Source organism: Nematolebias whitei, chromosome 3, assembly GCF_014905685.2.
Source record: "Nematolebias whitei isolate Nwh7 chromosome 3, NemWhi1, whole genome shotgun sequence".
NCBI classification, from domain to species: Eukaryota; Metazoa; Chordata; class Actinopteri; order Cyprinodontiformes; family Rivulidae; genus Nematolebias; species Nematolebias whitei.
In genome coordinates, this window is record NC_056500.1 from 34,342,240 (window position 1) to 34,360,733 (window position 18,494).

Sequence of the window (18,494 nt, forward strand, 5' to 3'; positions counted from 1 at the left end):
TAATAATAATAATAATAATAATAATAATAATAATAATAATAATAATAATAATAATAATAATGTCATCACAATGTCAGCACTGTATGTTTCCATACAATGGCAAAATTAGTCTCTGCATTTAACCCATCCACCACCAGGTGGTGCAGTGGGCAGCTATTGAAAGCGTCCGGGGGGCATTTTGGGGATGAGGTGTGCTGCCCAGAGACACCACGTGATGTGCAGTGACTGGGGATCGAACCTGGGACTTTCGGGTCCCAAGCCGGCTGCCCTGCCTCTACACAAAGCCTACTTTTGAGATTCCAACAGAAGGTTGGCTTGAAACACAGCAGTGAAGGCTACCTATGGGACAAATCTGGTTGGCAGACTAAAGACTGAGGAAGTCTTCTGGATGGAGGACGCAACGTTTCTCACTTAAAGAAACGGGTCCAGATAACACAATTTAACCTATTTTGTTGTTCTCTACCTGGATGATTGAGATTACAACACTTTTTCTTCAAACCGAAGCCATTCAAAGAGCTACCTACAACATGAAAGACATTAGTTGTTTTTTTACAGAACTCCCCTTTAAAAGATCGTAGAAACCCAATTTCTGCCATACTGAATATTTGTACTACAGTAAAGTAGTAAAGATGTTCTTACTTTACTGACAGAAGTAGCCGAACTGGTGCTTGTGTCGTGTTTCTGCCCCTACCTGCCACAGTTTCTGCCACCTCAATCCACAGCTCCTGTGTTTCTCTGCCATAGACCATTACTTCATGTTTTGTTTATCCTGCTTCACGATTTGCTCCTGCCATTCTTCACCATGCCCAATCGTTCCTCCACAGCAATCAGCCCTGATTCCACACACCTGCTTCCTCACTACTTAAGCTTCTGTCATTCACTTCCATTATAAAATTGCAGCGTGATCGTAGATGTCCAGCGTTCATGACATAGCCTTGCCTCTCTCTCCTGGTTTGACCCCACACCTGTCTCCTGGTTTCCTCGCCTTGCCTAACCCTTGCCTGTTCTGGACTCTGACTTCTGACCACGGTACCGACCCAGCTTATGATTGTCATGACTATGCCTTTTGGATCACCCATTGGATTTGGATTCTGATCTCTGCCCAATGGTTCTCGACCCAAGCCTGTTTCACTGGACCTCGCCCCTGGACAAATCCAAAATCAGTGCTCTGCATTGCCGCTCTCTGCTACTGCCTGCTCACAGCCATTGACATCACCCTCTTTTGACGTCACCCTCTTCAAACATCATAAGGATTACCCTTTGTTCTTGACTGTGGAGATTAGACTCATACCCGGAACCAGACCTCCACCAGTGGCAATTGTTCAATAAATCATTTCAACCATTCCTCATTGAGTTTGTTGATTCCTATAAATATTTGGGTATCTTGGTCGACTCACATCTTTCTTTTAAGCTCCATGTGGAAAACTTGGTAAAGAAACTGAAAGTTAAACTGGGTTTCTTTTTCAGAAACAGATCCTGTCTAACCCTGAATGCTAGGAAACGCCTTGTATCTGTGACTTTCCTTCCCTCAATTGATTATGGTGACATTATTTACATGAACGCTCCTACAAGAACCCTGCAGATGTTGGATGCTGTCTATCATGGTGCACTAAGATTCATAACTGGCTGTGATTATCGTACCCACCACTGCACCCTGTATTCACTGGTTAACTGGACATCATTAACTTCACACAGACTCTCCCACTGGTACATTTTCATCTTTAAATCACTTCTTGGTCTGTTGCCTTCATACATCTCCTCCTACATGTCTCTGCGTGAGTGCAGCTACAGCGTGCGCTCTCAGGACATTATTACCTGCAGTGTTCCCTCAGTGAGGACTGAACTAGGCAAAAGGGCCTTCTCCTACTCCGCTCCTGTTTCCTGGAATATCTTACAAAAAGATTTGAAGCTCTCGACCTTGACCTCTCTAAGTGGCTTTAAGAATCTGTTGGACACCTGGCAGGGTCCAATGCAGACATGTTCCTGTTTTTAGTTTTATACATTTGTCTTGGAATCTAGCTGTTTTTTGTTTTGTTACCTTTTCCTTTTAGCCATCCTTTTTGTTATTAAAAAAAAACAAAAAAACTGTAGTATGCTTTTTTTATAACTGTTTATGGTTGTTGCTGTTGTCCATTGTTGTCATCTTTCTTTGTTGAAATCAGGTCTCTCTTGTAAATGAGTCCTCGAGGCTCAATGGGATTTACCTGTATAAATAAAGGTTGATTGATTGTGTCGTGCACGAATCCAAAAACCCACTCGTCAGCTTGTTGTTTATTTGTTATATCTCATTTTATTTATTCTAAAATAATATTTTCAATATTCTATTAAAGGAGAGCAGTGGATGCATTTACAAGAGGAACCAGTTTTCACAAACAGTTTTATGAATTTATCCAACAATGCCATTGATAGTAACTTTGGATATGGAGGAGGGGTGTTGGGTTAAACAGCAGATTATCTCTGCACCATAAAATTAAGTGATAGCCCATCTCATCCTGTTGGATACGTGCTCTGAAAGTCTGCCAGACTCCATAAGAACACAGCTGCACAGAGAACACCCACATCTGTGTTAACATTTGAATGACCAAACATGGACTTCTGGGCACCCTGCAAAACAAGCTTTTCCTTCCTTGGCCTCTCTGTGACCGTTGACATATAATCCTCGGGGCAGAATCTTATTCACAAACAGGTAAAGACTTATTAGAGCTGGAGGTTTTCTGATTGACTCTGATTCTATTCTGCTCCTTGGCAGCAACTACGAGGATTAAAGTTGTATCTGCACCAGAAATAGAGCAGGGGAGCAAGTCCATTTTAAGATGTTGACCAATATCTGAGCCTTGTTTTCCAACAGACTTACTCTCAGATGTTACGAAATCTGTGAACATTAACAAACGAATAAAAGACAAGGAGGATTTCAAAGGCAAGGTTTTTCACAGTTAGTTAATCTGGTCTGAAGTGCCACAACTTTGTAAACATCAAAAGTCAAACAAATTAAATGCTTTGCATTCCTGAAAGGCTTGCATATCCCCCGCGGCCAACCAAAACAGAGTCTAGACTCAGATCATATGATGCTGAAAAAAGAACAAAGTTGAAGCCGTTTTTGGTCAAACCTTGAAAACAATGTGTTGTGAACGGCTCACTAGCATCATCTTTGTAAATCTGACTGAATTAGTTCAAGTTCAAGTCAAGTTTATTGTCATTCGCATCACACGCGGTACATGAGGTGGAACAAAATTATGTACTCAAGGTCCCAAAAAAAGAAAAAATTTAAAGTATAAAAATACACAAGGATCTAAGATATACACTAAACACCAATAATGTAACACAATATGGCATAACAAGAGCAGCTTAAACATGAGTCTGTGGTGAGCAGATGGGTGTGAATGAACACAACAGCATGAGGTAATCAGCAGCATGAGATCAGCAGCATGGATAATCAGCAGTACAGACAAGTCACATATCACCAATTAAAGCAGCATTACAGTGATTTTTTTTTCCTTACAGTGAGTATCCGAAGGGCGGCTGTGGCTGAGTGGTTAAAGCAGTTGTCCTCCAATGCAAGAGTTGGGAGTTCGATTCCACAAGCAGTCACATGCCGATGTGTCCCTGGGCAAGACACTGAACCCCTCATTGCCACCGATGTGTGTCCCATCGGTGTATGAATGTGATAAAGAAGAAGTCTGTTGGAGTCAGTCTCCCAACCATCACAGACATCTACACCTCCAGATGCAGGAAGAGAGCCACCTGCATCATGAAAGACCCCACTCACCCAGCACCCACACTTTTTGCCCCGCTCCTCTCAGGAAGAGGTTAAGGAGCATTACGTGTAGAACCACTAGACTGAGGAACAGCTTCTACCCTGAGGCTGTTAGACTCATGAATCTCTAACCAGGATAATCACATCATGTTGCTGCTGATCTATTTCATGTTGCTGCTGATCCGTTTCATGTTGATGTGTTCATGCGTGCTCATCTGCTCACACAGACTCATGTTCGTGCTGCTGTTCGACGTAATGTTTTTATGCTATTAGTACTTTGTGTATTTTTAGTTGATGTTTTCCTTAGTTCATATCTTAGATCTTATTTTTCTTTTACATTTTATTGTTGGATGTAACTGGGACCCTGTGTACATAATCTCGTTCCACCACATGTACCACATGTGGTGCGAATGACAATAAAGAATTCTTTGTATAGATCTAGCAGAGTGCTGTATGAATGAGTAGATGAGGGCACAGATTGTAGTGTAAAGTGCTTTGAGTATCTAGATCAGATATAAAGGTGCTATATAAGTACAGTCTATTTATCCTGATTAGAGACTCATGAGTCTAACAGCCTCAGGGTAGAAGCTGTTCCTCAGTCTAGTGGTTCTACACTTAATGCTCCTCACCCTCCTTCCTGAGGGGAGCCAGGCAAAAAGTGTGTGTGCTGGGTGAGTGGGGTCCTTCATGATGCAGGTGGCCCTCTTCCTGTATCTAGAGGTGTGAATGTCAGTGATGGTGGGGAGACTGACCACCAGTCTTCTGTGCAGCCTTCACCACTCTCTGCAGAACTTTCCTTTCTGCAGCTGTGTAGCCTCCATACCACATGAATGACAAATAAAGAAACTCTGACTCTCTCTCTCTGACATGTTGACGCTGGAGCACAGGATGCTCTCCACTGCACACCTGTACAAGGAGGTAAGGACTGAGCTTCCCCAGACCAGAACATTTTAGGGATCAGTCTCGGCTACTACCACACCAAAGTTTAGGTCAATATTTGTAAAATTTGTCTGAGTTATAGCTACTTTTGTGTTCAAAATGTAAGTGGGCTGTGGCAGCCGTTTTAAATCAGGTTGACTCCAACAGATGAACAGCTGTAGATAATATTTTCTGCAAGTTTCATGAAAATTGATTTAGTAGTAGTTGATATATTTTGTTAACAAACAAACACGTGAATGTATGCACAAACAAGGGTAAAAACTAGGGATGCATCGATCCACTTTTTTTACTTCCGATCCGATCCCGATACCTAAGTCTGAATATCGGCCGATGCCGATCCAGTTCCGATATCATGATCATCATTGATTTTATATGAGGCTGTAATAATCTGCTCTCAAGTACAATTTGTACAAATATATGCATGCATGTCCAAAAAGGCAACTTGAGGTAAGTTTTATTAATGTTGGATAAGTTTTAAAGTTAGAATTAAATTCTGCTAACACAAAACATGTTTCTTTTTATTCCTAGTTTTAAAGTGGAAATTAAAGTGATTAATTTAAGTGATTGTTTAAAGTTATTTTATATTTTATAAGGGGCAGATATAAGATTTTTTTTTCATTCTGCACTGTTTTCATTCAATGTTTTCTTTTTTATTTTTTTTTTTATTTTTGTTTCATTTAAATGAATGAATAAATTAATTAAATTAAATGTTAAATGGCTTCAAACATCTGCTAAGTTCATGACATAAACCAACAGACATGTTCCTGTTTTTAGTATTTTACATCACTTTATAATGTAGCTGTTTATGTTTTTAATATATATAATTTTCAAATCATATGTTTTTTATGGGGCAGCACGGTGGCGCAACTGGCAGAGCTGCTGCCTCTCAGCGAGCAGGTCCTTGGTTCAAACCCCGGTCCAGGGGCCTTTCTGGGTGGAGTTTGCATGTTCTCTTCGTGCATGCATGGGTTTTCTCCGGGTACTCCGGTTTCCTCCCACAGACCAAAAACATGCATGTTAGGCTGATTGGTAACTCTAAATTGGCCCTAGGTGTGAGTGAGAGAGTGAATGGTTGTTTGTCTCGTTTGTCTCTATGTGTCCCTGTGATGGACTTGCGACCCATCCAGGGTGTACCCCGCCCCTCGCACAGTGATTGCTGGACATGGGCACCAGCGACCCCCGTGACCCAAAATGGAATAAGCGGGTAAAGATAATGGATGGAAGGATGGATGTTTTTTATGACTGTTTACTGTAGTACTGATAAATATCTCCTGGAGGGTAAACTATATCTTGGCTGCAAGTATCAAGCTGAGAAATCCTTCGTTTTCTACGGATAGTGGTTGGTCATGAATCATGATGAAGTTTAGCAACTTCTCTGTAAAACATTTGAGCTCCGTGGCTTCAGCGATGTCTACTTCTTGTTCAGTCCAAAGCAGGCAGCCTGATTTGGGGCAGCCACGCTCAGTCTGTCCCTCCTCAGAGACGGGCAGACTGAGCGGGGCAGATTGGACACGGCTGACCGGTGTCGAGTCGCCTCTTTTGGTTTGACCAAAGAGCAGCGCCCCGCTGAAGCCACGGAGCTCGAATGCCCATCGTAAAACTAACTTTACCGCTGTTTAATGTGGCGCTATGGCTCTGCAGACATTGTACGATGCTGCATTGTTTTGTGGTGTTTAGTGTAAAATACTTCCACACAGCGGACATGTTTAGATGAAAAGTTTGTTAGCTGTTAGCCACAGTGCTGCTAACTCAGTCCTCACGTTGGAGCTGGCTGCAAACTATGAACTGGATTTCCTGAATGTGAGGCGGGTCTTATTACTCTGGGTTCATGAGACACGCCGCCGTTCGGGAAATCCATTCCATAGTTTGAAGCCAACAAGCATCAAGGATCGGAAATATCGGCAGGTGGATCGGAAAAATACGATACGTAAATTATGCTGGTATCGGAGGTCGATACCGATACTGGATCGGATCTGCATCATCTCTAGTAAATACATTATCACCCTCCTTTGGCTTTTAGCAGTGTGTAACACCAATTTAAAAAAAAACAAATGTTTATTTTAATCAACGTAAAAAAAACTGAGATGTCAGCTTGTTCAGAAGACGTGGAAACATTATTCTGTAAGAACTGGGGGGGGGGGGGGGGGGTGTCTCCATGCAGTGAGAAAGTTTGGTTGTTGCTCAGTATTCAAGTCACACTCATTGCCACTATCCCTGGTTGTTAGTGTCTCGATGCCAAGATGAGAAAATGCTAATGCTGCCCCCCCACTGCCAATCACCTCTCCAGGAAGCAAAAAAAGGAAAAGCAGATGGATGCTAAGTGAGAGTGGCAGATCCAGAGAAAATGTTTGCCTGCTGCCTGGCAAGCAGGAAGTCAGCCAGCCCCACACACTGATGGGAGGGAAAGAAAGGATATAGAATCTAAAAAGAAGAAGGCAAATTAAAAGAAAATTAAATATAACAGTATGCAAATGAACCAACAAAAAGGATGGAAGAAGAAAGGACCTGGATCAGAGCCAGGATTATACTGCAACAACCTTCAGAAACCTGTTGTCTCGTCACAGGAAAAAAAACCAAGCTGGAACCTTTCTGACTGAAGGAAAGAGATCCTGTGGGGGATGATGACATTTCTGCAGACGGAGTTTCACCCGATGTTTGTGAAAGCTTCTTAAGTTATTTCTCCATGTAAACAAGCTTCACCACCACCTGGAAAATGTTGCAACACTAAGTGGGAAGGATCACTGCTACTTGAGGGGAAACCAGTTCCTGTAGAAAACCACTTATTTTGTGTTAGCTTGCAGGTTATACTTATATCACTTAACTCCCAATAAGAAGCTTCCCATGCAGCTTCAAACACACCACCACATTTAAAAATTTTAATTTCATATCTTTCACTGTTTCACGCTCAGAAACAAATTCACACATGCAACATATGTCTCTTTTACTTTGATTGTGCTGCAACAAACATGGATGAACATCAAAGGACTACTCTAGAAATTAACATGATCCTGCTGTTTAATGGTTGAACCCATGCGCAGGCCGAGGCAGGAGACTCTGGAGTAAAATAATAAAACATTAATTTTACAATAACAAAAACAAAGCGCTGACGGGGCAGCAAAAAACTTACATGACAGGAGATGACAAAACGAAGCAGACACAGAACATGTAGCCATAGGAAGGATAATGCGCGGACACCAGAGAGGTGAAAAGACGCTGACTATATACAGACATTGATGAGACAGGATCAGAAACACCTGGGGTGATTAGAAGTGAAGACAGGTGTGACAGGAGCTGAACTCAAGGAAGAGAATGAAACACAGGGAGGTGCAGAAAACAGAAACGCACACAACCCCACAGAAATGACTTAATGCATAAAACAAAATGTACAATTTGTGACAAACTGCTGCAGAGGACTAACTAATGCCAGCTGGTGTCTGATGTTTGCTTCAAGATCTGGGATGCAAAGGTTCCCTTTGGGTTTAGCAGGTCTGTCTGGCGGTCTCACAACTCCACACCAGGTGGTGATCCAGCTCTGCCCCTCTCTTCACCTGTAAGTAGGACTGCAGGTCTGATGCTACGTTTACAAAACCTATCACCAACCATTGGCCAAGAGTGGCCTGATATCAAGTCCACTAATGGACCACCCTTTGCTTGAACATGGTGTTTGTTATGAACACCCTGTGCCGAGCACAAAAGTCTAATAGAACACCAACAGGGGAGGCTCTTACCAGTCCCCCTTCTCCAGGTGACTTTGTCATTGCCCACATGGGAACTGATGTCCCCCAGTAGAACAATAAAATTCCCAGATGGCACTCCTTCCAGGATGCCAGTGAGACTCCAAAAGGCCGAGTAATCTGAGCTGCTGATTGGTGCACAGGCCCAAACAGGCAGAACCTTCCCTCCTGCAGCTCAAAGCTGCAGAAAGGCAACACCCTTGATCACTGGAACCCTCCAACAATGAGGTGCTCAACCAGGGGCTTGTGAGTATCTGCACCCTCACCTGAGGTCTCTCTCTCTGGGCAGCTCCAGAGAAGGAGAGAGTTCAGTCTTTCTCCAGGAGTTGGCTTCCAGAGTGCCCATGCTGCATGTGGAGGTGAGCCCAAACTCAAGATTACTTCAAAAAAAGTTCATTTTAGTATTTTCAGAATAACAATATTTTCAGTTCTATAACCTTTCCAATGTAGAACAGATCAATGAAGACCATAACATCCGACCGGTCACTGATGAAAAAAAAAAAAAAAAACACCTAATAGCTGCTGAAAATGCATTAGGGTATTAAAAACTAATGAGGTCAGTGGAATGTGAAATTAGGAAAATGCAAATGCGATAAGACAAAACAAAAGTAGAGAGGAGCAGAGTTGGAGGTGGGTGAGATGTAAGGGAGATAAGTTTGGTACAAAGAGAAAAATAAAGACAAAGTTGTGGAGATTCAAGAAGTCCTGAAATACTAAATCAAATATTTCCCTCCAGTCCTTTCTCCAGTACACCAACATAGAATTACACACAAAATAGAGGATTCATGATTGCACTGCTTCTTAAGACATCTTAAGGAAGTTCTGCACCTAAGCACAATGTGAACTTTAGGTTTAGGCTATGGATGTCAAACACAGGAGGTTTTGAACAAATATGGTCTAAGAAAACAGAACAAACCACAATTATGAATGGGAACAGTTGTGGGACACTGGGGACACTGTACAGTGTGTGCTGTGTGATACAAAGTGAATAAAAACTGACAGATCAATAGGATGTGAGTGTAATATCTGTATTTGTTACCCTGAAGCCCTGGATAGTGATCCTAAATTGCACACAAAAGCCTTGAGGGGACTCAAGCAGATAATTATTACCCTTCATGCATGCAGCGGGACGCCTCTTCTCTAGTACAAATCTAAAAGACAAGTTTCGTGTGAGAGAGCCCGAGAGGTTGAAATCTGCATCGTCTAACCACGTTAGCGCTGACAGACACGTCATATGGCTAATCTCTTTCCTGACAGTAAAGAGTTGTCAATCCGTCGCTCACAGCGGAGACAGTTTCCTGACAATAAGGAGCATGAAAGTACTTGGTTTGCATTCATAGTGATGGTGATCTCATCAGTCTATCATCCATCCATGACATAAACTGAAGCATGTAAAGATCAGCTGAATGGATTTTCCTTCTGTTCTCGTGCACACCCATGGACATTTTAAGCTGCCTTAGTAGCAACTTGCTGGAAGAGACTTCCTTAAACCTGCCAAGCTCAGCTGAAGGCTGGCAGAGTCCTAATGTGTCACGCCATTTGAATTAACCACTGCCAGACCTGCATCAGGCTGCCAAGACCATCACATTACCCCAAAGCACCATGTGGCCATTATACACACAATTATGGGCCAAAAGATTGATGTGACCGTGATAAGATGGCCTGTGCGCAATGATTTTACACAATATACAACGAGGAAGATGTTTTCTGAGTGAAAATATGAGTATCTAATAAATTATAAAAAATGTTTTATTGAAGCTTTTTATAAAAAATAATGGGTTGCCTTATTTTGTGGGCTAGGTTCAAGGTGAATACTGAAAACATAACGAAACAAATCCTACTTTATAATGTTGTAGATATTATCAATACCAGCAAACATTCTTAGCTTGGCTATTTTTTAACTCAGTACTTCAAGTCCATCAAAAACAATAAGGGTTATCCTTTTTTAAGTCTCAGTTAGTCACAGCACAAAACTCTAAGTGACGTACAAGTTATTATAACAACCAGAGAAGTGTCCTGATGTGTGCGCAATAATCCAGGTAGATGAATCTAACAAGGTTGGGTCAGGTCCTCAGGACGGATTCTTCTCTGTTGAAACATTTAATCTTTTATTCAAAAGACTTCTTCAGTCTGACTGAAGAAGTCTGGTCAACCTTGTTAGAACCAGAGAAGTGTAGACAAGGCCTTCATCGCCAAAAGGTCATTCTCTTGTAAATCAGATTTCAAAGTAGAAAAGCTGCAATAAAACGCCTCCTGCCAAGCACAAGCCAATACAATTATGCACACCACTATAAGACCATCATTTTTCTAAAATGTATAATTTTATAACACCATTATAATTTTACTAAAAACATTGGAAACTCTTTAGCCTTAGCAATTTGTTAACGTGGGTAACATTACTGACTCAGTTCTGGGAGTGGACCTGCAGTTTCTGACTGAGGTGTCTGAGCAGAGGATGTTGAGGAAACTGCTCCAGATCCTAAAAAGCACATCACACCCCCTGCATGACACCCTGGACTCTTACCGCAGCACCTTCAGTTGTAGACTGAGACCACCTGAGACCACCGAGGTGCTCCACAGAACGCCACATCCTTCCTCCCTGTGGCTATCAAACTTTTCAACTCCTCCCCCTTTCTGCACATAGTACAATAAAATTAATCCTGCACCACAAAAAACACTTTAATGTTTGTGTCTGCACCTGACCTGTTTTAGAACTTAATTGTTGTTATTTTTATACTCTGTTATTTTTTATATCTTGTGTGATTCCTTGTGTATGTTCCTTTGTGCTGAAACTCTGACACAATTTCCTGCGGGATCAATAAAGTTCTATCTTATCTTATCACGAGTTTTGATAGGGTGTCACCTCTTATGCAAGCTTCTACCTTATTGGCAAACCAAAGGGCTTCACCACATTTTGGTTTTTATTCTCACACTTTCATAACAACAGTGATAGAAATGCAGCAAGAGCAGCGTGAACTTTGTCAGCAGTTAGTATTCTCTGAGAGGACACGTTTGACAACTGAGAACAAAAAAAAAATCATAATTTGCTTTGTCTTAATTTGTCTATGGATGTGGTCTAACCTCCACTCCTCAGCTGTCCTGCTGTGTGTATGTGAGTGTTTTCAAAGTATCGTCACATTTAAAGCTTCAGACATGGTAACAGTCGTTGCAGAGCCAGGCTTTAACTGGGTTGTACAGACAGAGTCTTAACTAAACTCTAAAACCTTTAACAAATTCTGAAAGAAACATCAGTTTTCCTCTTTAACAAACATTTTTTCCCACATTCCACAGGTCATTAGCTTGATTATGTGCTGGTGCACCTTTTAAAAACAATAATAAAATGTTTAAGAAGATCGTTGGCATGAAGCAATTTTTTTGGTCAAGTTTCAAGAATCCCTCTCCAGTTCCACTCTTTTCTCCATTTCTGGTCATATCGGACTTCACAAACACCTTTATTAAATTTAATACTAATGTTGTACTGTAATTACTAATGCAGCCATGGAAAATAACAATAAAAATGGACAAAGAACCTCTCCACTTTGCCTTCTCTTCCGTCTGTTTTTGCACCTCCTGTGTCATTATAGCAGGTGACCATTCTTTTGTAAAGGCAGCATTCATGATTAAGATCCATTTACATCAAAAACCACAAGTTACTGTATGTATTGTATTTTCTCAACAGATGTCTGAACAGCTTATTTTTATAATACAAGACATCACATTAAACTTTCTTCTGTTGTCGAAAATTAAAGCTACAAGATCCTGGTTTTGGGGTGTTGCTCGTTGTTTATTTACCTGGAGGTAACAGGACATAAAACTAACACCAGGATGATACTTGTCTGTATTTGTATACTTGTGTATTTAGCATAGACAAACCCTGAAAACAGCGTACAGGGAAGCTGGTCCTGTTCAGACTTCAGCTGCACAGGAACCTGGTTGCCATTTGCAGAAACACTCTGCAAACGGTGAGGTGTGTCAGTGATGAGCAGAAAACTGAATGTGAACGTATGAATTCAGGTGGAATAGGATAAAGATGAACAATATTTCTATCTTGACAATACAGGTAGAGGTGAAGATGGTAGAAGACAGTAGAACTTGGCTGTTCACCTGGATGCACCAGTGCAGCAGCTGCAGCATCATCGTTTTCCTTCTCTACCTCTGCAGATACACCTGACATCGGTTCCATTCCAGGTGACTCCACATGTCTGGGGTGGCTTTTTTCTTCCTCTTTTTTTCTAGCTCTCATTCGTACCACTTGATTCCAGATTTCATTCTTCCCTGGAGATGGCTCAGTGAAATGCTTCAGGGTTTACACTTCTGTCGGGGCATCAGACTGCAATCATTTAAAAAGTACATAACGTAGCTCTTGTATACACGGCTGTACGACAGCTGCTCTGACTGTCTGTTGGACAAAATATACGCACATGCCACACGTTTGAAAGAACTGCTCTGCCTCCTTCCTCTTCTGAAGGAAAGCGGTTCCCCCGCACCAAAACAGAGTTGATAATGTCCAAGTTTGTGGGTTTTAGCAGTTTTAATAATTTAGCTCTGGGACTCGATGCCGGTCAGAGCCAGTTCAGCTGACTACATACTAAAAATACTCACTATGGATCTAATTCCAAAGAAGCTTAGCTATCTGCCTCTTTTTTAACTGGAAGGGATCTATTTTTAATGTTATCACTGGTAGTTTTGATTTTATAAAAGTTATCACTCAGACACAGGTGCCCTGCTGACTGTCCTTTAAAGCCAGTATTCCACTGGGTTACAACTAGAATTGTTCTAGAATTGCGCCGTTCAAGGTGCTGCATGTTGGAGCAGCTCTGTTACTTTCTGAGATTTTGCTTTTGGAAACTTTAAATTCTCTTTTTCTGGTGTAAATCACATTTTTTTGATGATTGTTTCCTCTGGTATCAGATGCTGTGCAGCTAGAAGGATTTTTACTGAAACTTTTTTAGTTTTGGACATTTGTTATGATGCGTAACCATGGCAACAAGGCAGTTTTCTACAACCAACAGCAACTGATTAACATATCAAAAGCTCAAATAATATCTCAACTACAGCCCCAAATCTCAAATAAGTTGAAAGGATGTTCTGTGGATGCATTCTCATCTACCTGCCAGCTGTGCTCGAGTGCCTGACCACTGAGATCCTGGAACTAGCAGGAAACACGGCTCATGACAGTGGAAGGACAGGATCGTCCCTCGGCACCTACTGTGTCGCTGTCTGCAGCGACGAGGAGCTCGGCAGACTGCTGGGAGGAGTGGTCATCACTCTGGGAGGAGTTCAGCCCAGCATTTGGGCGGTCCTACAGCCCGGGGGAACCGAGAGGCCAGCCGAGTCTGGGTGGACGGATTGGACGGCATCTGCAGCCAGTTTCTTAGGATCCACTGTGGGATGGACCTTTACAAGAGATCCTTCCTGTCTACAGCCATCAGTATCTATAACATCTCTTAATGAAATGAGGATAACGAGTTACTACAACAAATAATTTCCCTTTGGGATTAATAAAGTATATTTTAATTGAATTTGAATTTGAACTGTTGGCAACTAGTTAGGAAACAGCATTCACAGGAGATCTTCAAAATGTCTCAAAATGTTTTGGGAAATTTTCAGTTACATCGGATGATCCATGAATTTGGAACACTTTCCAAAATTTTCTTTGAAAATAGAGTTGTTGTGGATGTCTCAAACATTTCTTAATAGAGTTTCCCCTCAGGAAGGAGGTTAAGGAGCATTACATGTAGAACCACTAGACTGAGGAACAGCTTGTACCCTAAGGCTGTTAGACTCATGAATATTAACTTTTTTTGTGAACCAGAGCAGGAGGTCATCTCTGTGTTGTCTTCCACCAACATGAAACACACAACTGCCTTTTATTTGCTCATTGATTTGCTTAGAAAAATTATTTTTAATATTTAAAAAAAAGTTTGTAAGCTCAATCATCCAGGTAGATAACAACAAAAAAGGTTAAGTCATGTCATCTGGACCAGTTTCCATTTAAGTGAGAAACATTTCATCTCCCATCCAGAAGACTTCATCAGTCTGCGGTCTGCCAACCAGATCTGTCTCATAGGTAGTCTTCACTGCTGTGTTTCAAGCCAACCTCCTGTTGGAATCTCAGAAGCAGGCTTTTAAAACATGCTAACAGGGCCCATCAGTTCAAAACAATCAATCATCATGTACAACAATCAAATGTTTTAGGCCCGATGGCCAACTTGCTACTCACAGAAACAGCCTGAGGACAACCGAGGCCAAAATGGTTCAGAAAAATGTTTGTAAGCTCAATCATCCAAGTAGATAACAACAAAAAAGGTTAAATTGTGTCATCTGGACCAATTTCTTTTAACATATTTTTCGTGTTATTTTGACATACAGTGGTTACTTAAGTTGATTTCTAAATTACTTGTTTAGTTCCTGGCGTTGTCTAGATGGCTTGAACTGTTTTTATGCATCCCGTCACGCCTGAAAGCCTTAATGTGGGTGTGATACTGCAAACTCAGCCTGGCACCTTTCCACAAGCTCTGGATTATGACTGAGGACGTCTGGTATGCGCTGCTCGACTCTGTTAGGCTTAATAATTTCATGACATCACCAGAAGACCACCCTCTACTGTACGCCTTTCACTTTCAGCTATTTTCTGTCCGGACATGAAACCTGGATGTTTTTGGAGCGTCTGCCGGCTTTAGAAACACTGCAGTGGCTAAGCAATCATGGGGGAAAACAGAATTATCTGAGCAGAGAGAGAGAGGCGTCCGTGCGAAGGACCCTTCAGGCCCACATGGATAAGCCTGTTAGGAATGCTCTCTAAAAGGGCAATAGAGCCGGACGTGGTGATAAATGTTTTTTTTTCTTGTGCTTCGTCTCGAGGGATATTTTCCTCAATGAATTAATACTGAAGCGGAGATTCAAGCCTGAGCAAGTTTATACCCATAAAAATTGGCAAATTATGGCTGTGGTGACAAGCCACTCCATCAGCAGGAATGTTAATAATGCACCATATGTTGCTGCTAGATTCAAATAAATGATTATTACACAAAAGCAAAGCGTAACATCCAGCCAGAGCTGTGCAGTCCGGACCACTACGGCCCGTCACTGGAATATTAGTTATTATGATTAGGAAGAAATACATTTGGCAAATGTTAATCTGTTTTTTCCTGTCGTTTCTTTAGTTCTTTGTCTTTATGGAATAGCAGCTCTTCCTCCTGACTCAAACCTTTGATCATCTGATTACTTATTCTGGAAAGCGTTGGTTCACAGCAGAAACTGGGCTGAAGGAGCGGAGGAGAAGACAAATAGAATCCAAACAAGTCCTCCTGTCAGGATCTGTTAACAGCTGGACTAATCCTGTCTGACTGTGAGAAATGCCTCAAATAATCCTGGAACAACTGGAGTGGTTTGCTTTAAAACGCCAAACGTGAGAAAACATTTGGCTCTGGAGTTCAGCCTGAATGACAGAACGGTGGAGGAAGTTAAAGGTCCGGTGTGCCTTGAAGGAATGCATATTACCCGCCACCTTTCATGCCATTTTTTTTTTACTAAAATCATGTTGAAAATAACTTTCTGAGTAGTCTCATGCAATATCACAAGATGTCCTGTGTTCTGAATGACTCTCAGCTACGACCACATGATATTTCAACATAATATTTGTAACGGTCACTGAGCTATAACCATTTTCTGTTGGCTAACAAGGATTAGCTGGGGCAGCCATCTTGAATTGGATTGACTCCCAGCGTTAATCAGCTGCAAGTGTTGGTTCATCCAATAAATTCTGTCAGTTGCATGAAAACAGAACCAGTGGTTCATGACATATTTTGCTAACAGACAGTGTTGACCCCAACACTGACTGCTACAGTTTATAACAAACATCTTGCTCAATGAGCAGAACTTAGCGTATGTTTGTGAATGACCATCAGCTACTACTGCATTATATTTTAGCTCAATATCTGTGGCCATTTTTCAGGTTCCTAAAAGTTGCCTGGGGAGGCCATCGTGAATTAGATTGTCTCTAAAGGTTATTCGGTTGTAGATGTACATTAATTTAATATTTTATGACATTTATAATAAAATTGGTCCATGGTTCATGAAATATTTTGCTAACAGGCAGAGTGACTCCAACAGTTAATGGCAAAACTTTCAACAGAGATCTTGGAGAATATGTTAGAACTCAGACTATGTGTTTTTCATTCAACCTTTATTTAGACAGGCTAATCCCATTGAGCCTCGGGGACTCATTTACAAGAGAGACCTGAATTTTAACAAAAAGTGATGACAACAGTGGACAGTCTTAAAAGAAAGCATACAAATTGAGAAGAAGAAATGAAAGAAAATGTATTAAAAACAAAATGAAAACAGCTAGGTTGTAAAGTGATGTAAGATACTAAAAACAGGAACATGTCTGTGTTGGTTTTTACCAGGAACTTAGCAGATGTTTGAAACCACTTAGAGAGGTCAAGGTCGAGAGCTTCTGATCTTTTTGTAAGATATTCCAGGAAACAGGAGCGGAGTAGGTGAAGGCCCTTTTGCCTAGTTCAGTCCTCACTGAGGGAACACTGCAGGTAATAATGTCCTGAGAGCGCACGCTGTAGCTGCACTCACACAGAGACATGTAGGAGGAGATGTATGAAGGCAGCAGACCAAGAGTGATTTAAAGATGAAAATGAACCAGTGAGTCTGTGTGAAGTTAATGATGACCAGCTAACCAGTGAATACTGGGTGCAGTGGTGGGTACAATAGTTACAGCCAGTTATGAATCTTAGTGCACCATGATAGCACATGGATATGATACAGCATGATAGTGTTAGGGGTCAGTCTCAGCCTTGTTTTTTAAATTGCCTCAGTCATTTTGGTCAGATTAAGTTTGACTAAATGACATTTCCACCTACTTACCAAAAAGGGGTGTATGATTGTCTTGTCTAATTGTTGTTTGAATGCTGCCATCTGCTATGGACAACAATAAACTTAGAAAGTTTAACTCCTGTTGTAATGAGGGAGTTTCTGTCATTACACTGTAAAAGATTAATACAAATAATATGTTTAAGCTCAAGGTCCATAAAAAATGACAGTCACTGCCATTCTTGTCTTCTTAAGGTCAACTGGCTCTGTCAGCCATCTTGAATTGGATTGACTCTGCAGCTCATCAGCTAGATGATCATCCAACGAGTACTTTCTGAAAACGCCAGTAAATTCATCTTCATGACACATTACAGTAGCAAGCGCACGAAACACGATCATCCGCCGTCACCTGTCAGCAGGTTATTAGTTTGCGTGTGTAACTTTTCCCCAGAGAAGACAGTCCTAACTCCTCTGACACTCAAACTAAATCCATCTCAACCAGCTGAGATGGTTCCAACAGTTCTGCTCGGAAGTTTCCCCATTTAGAAACAAAGAAACGTGCAACATGTGTAAAGAGGTGTAGTCTCCTGATATCCAGGAGCAGACAGATCAAACCAGCAGCTTCATCCATCAGATGCTCCTGACACCTCAGGAGGTGCACATTCTTTGGCTGTTTGCCTGGAGTCTCCAACACTCTTCATGAAGTCATGTTGGGACATGAAGCCCGCATCACTTCATCATGAGCCTCGCATCTGCACAGACACAGCGCTTTCCTCTACAAAACTATGGAAACATTCGAGAAATGACACGTTCCTCCACAGTCTCTGACACCCCCCCCCCCCCACCCCCCACCACACACACACACACACACACACACACACACCTACCTCCCATCGAAGTCAGCACTTGCTCCAAAGCAGCAGCTGCTCAACAACATCAACTTTATCCACGTTTCCATCAGGACTCCTGGAGCTCCGCCGCGCAAACAGGAGAACCAGGAGGAGGAAACACGTTGCTCCTGCTTGGGGTGAAGCTGCTCCAGGTGGAGGGGGATTGGGGGGGGGGGGGAGGTCCGTCAATCTGCGTTATCCAGGAGGAGACGGCGGAGGGGGGGCGGGGGGACAAAACGCAGCGCGGTGCCTGGAATAGCGGAGCTGTTGCTGGAGTGGAGGGGGACGCGCTCTGCCGGGAGGACAGCAGAGCGCACAGCCTCCCCCCCCCCCCCCCCCCCCCCCCCC

At 42.0% G+C, this 18,494-nt stretch overlaps 1 protein-coding gene across 2 annotated transcripts in view; it reads right to left on the reverse strand.

The window, feature by feature from the left end:
• The window catches only part of npnta (nephronectin a), a 110,102-nt gene extending 91,833 nt beyond the window's left edge, over nt 1–18,269 (reverse strand). For both annotated transcript variants that reach the window (XM_037698225.1, XM_037698224.1), the window contains exon 1: nt 18,144–18,269. In XM_037698225.1, coding sequence (XP_037554153.1) covers nt 18,144–18,214 — 71 coding nt within the window. In that variant the 5' untranslated portion in view covers nt 18,215–18,269. The remainder of the gene's footprint in view (nt 1–18,143) is intronic.
• Nucleotides 18,270–18,494: the final 225 nt, after the last annotated feature.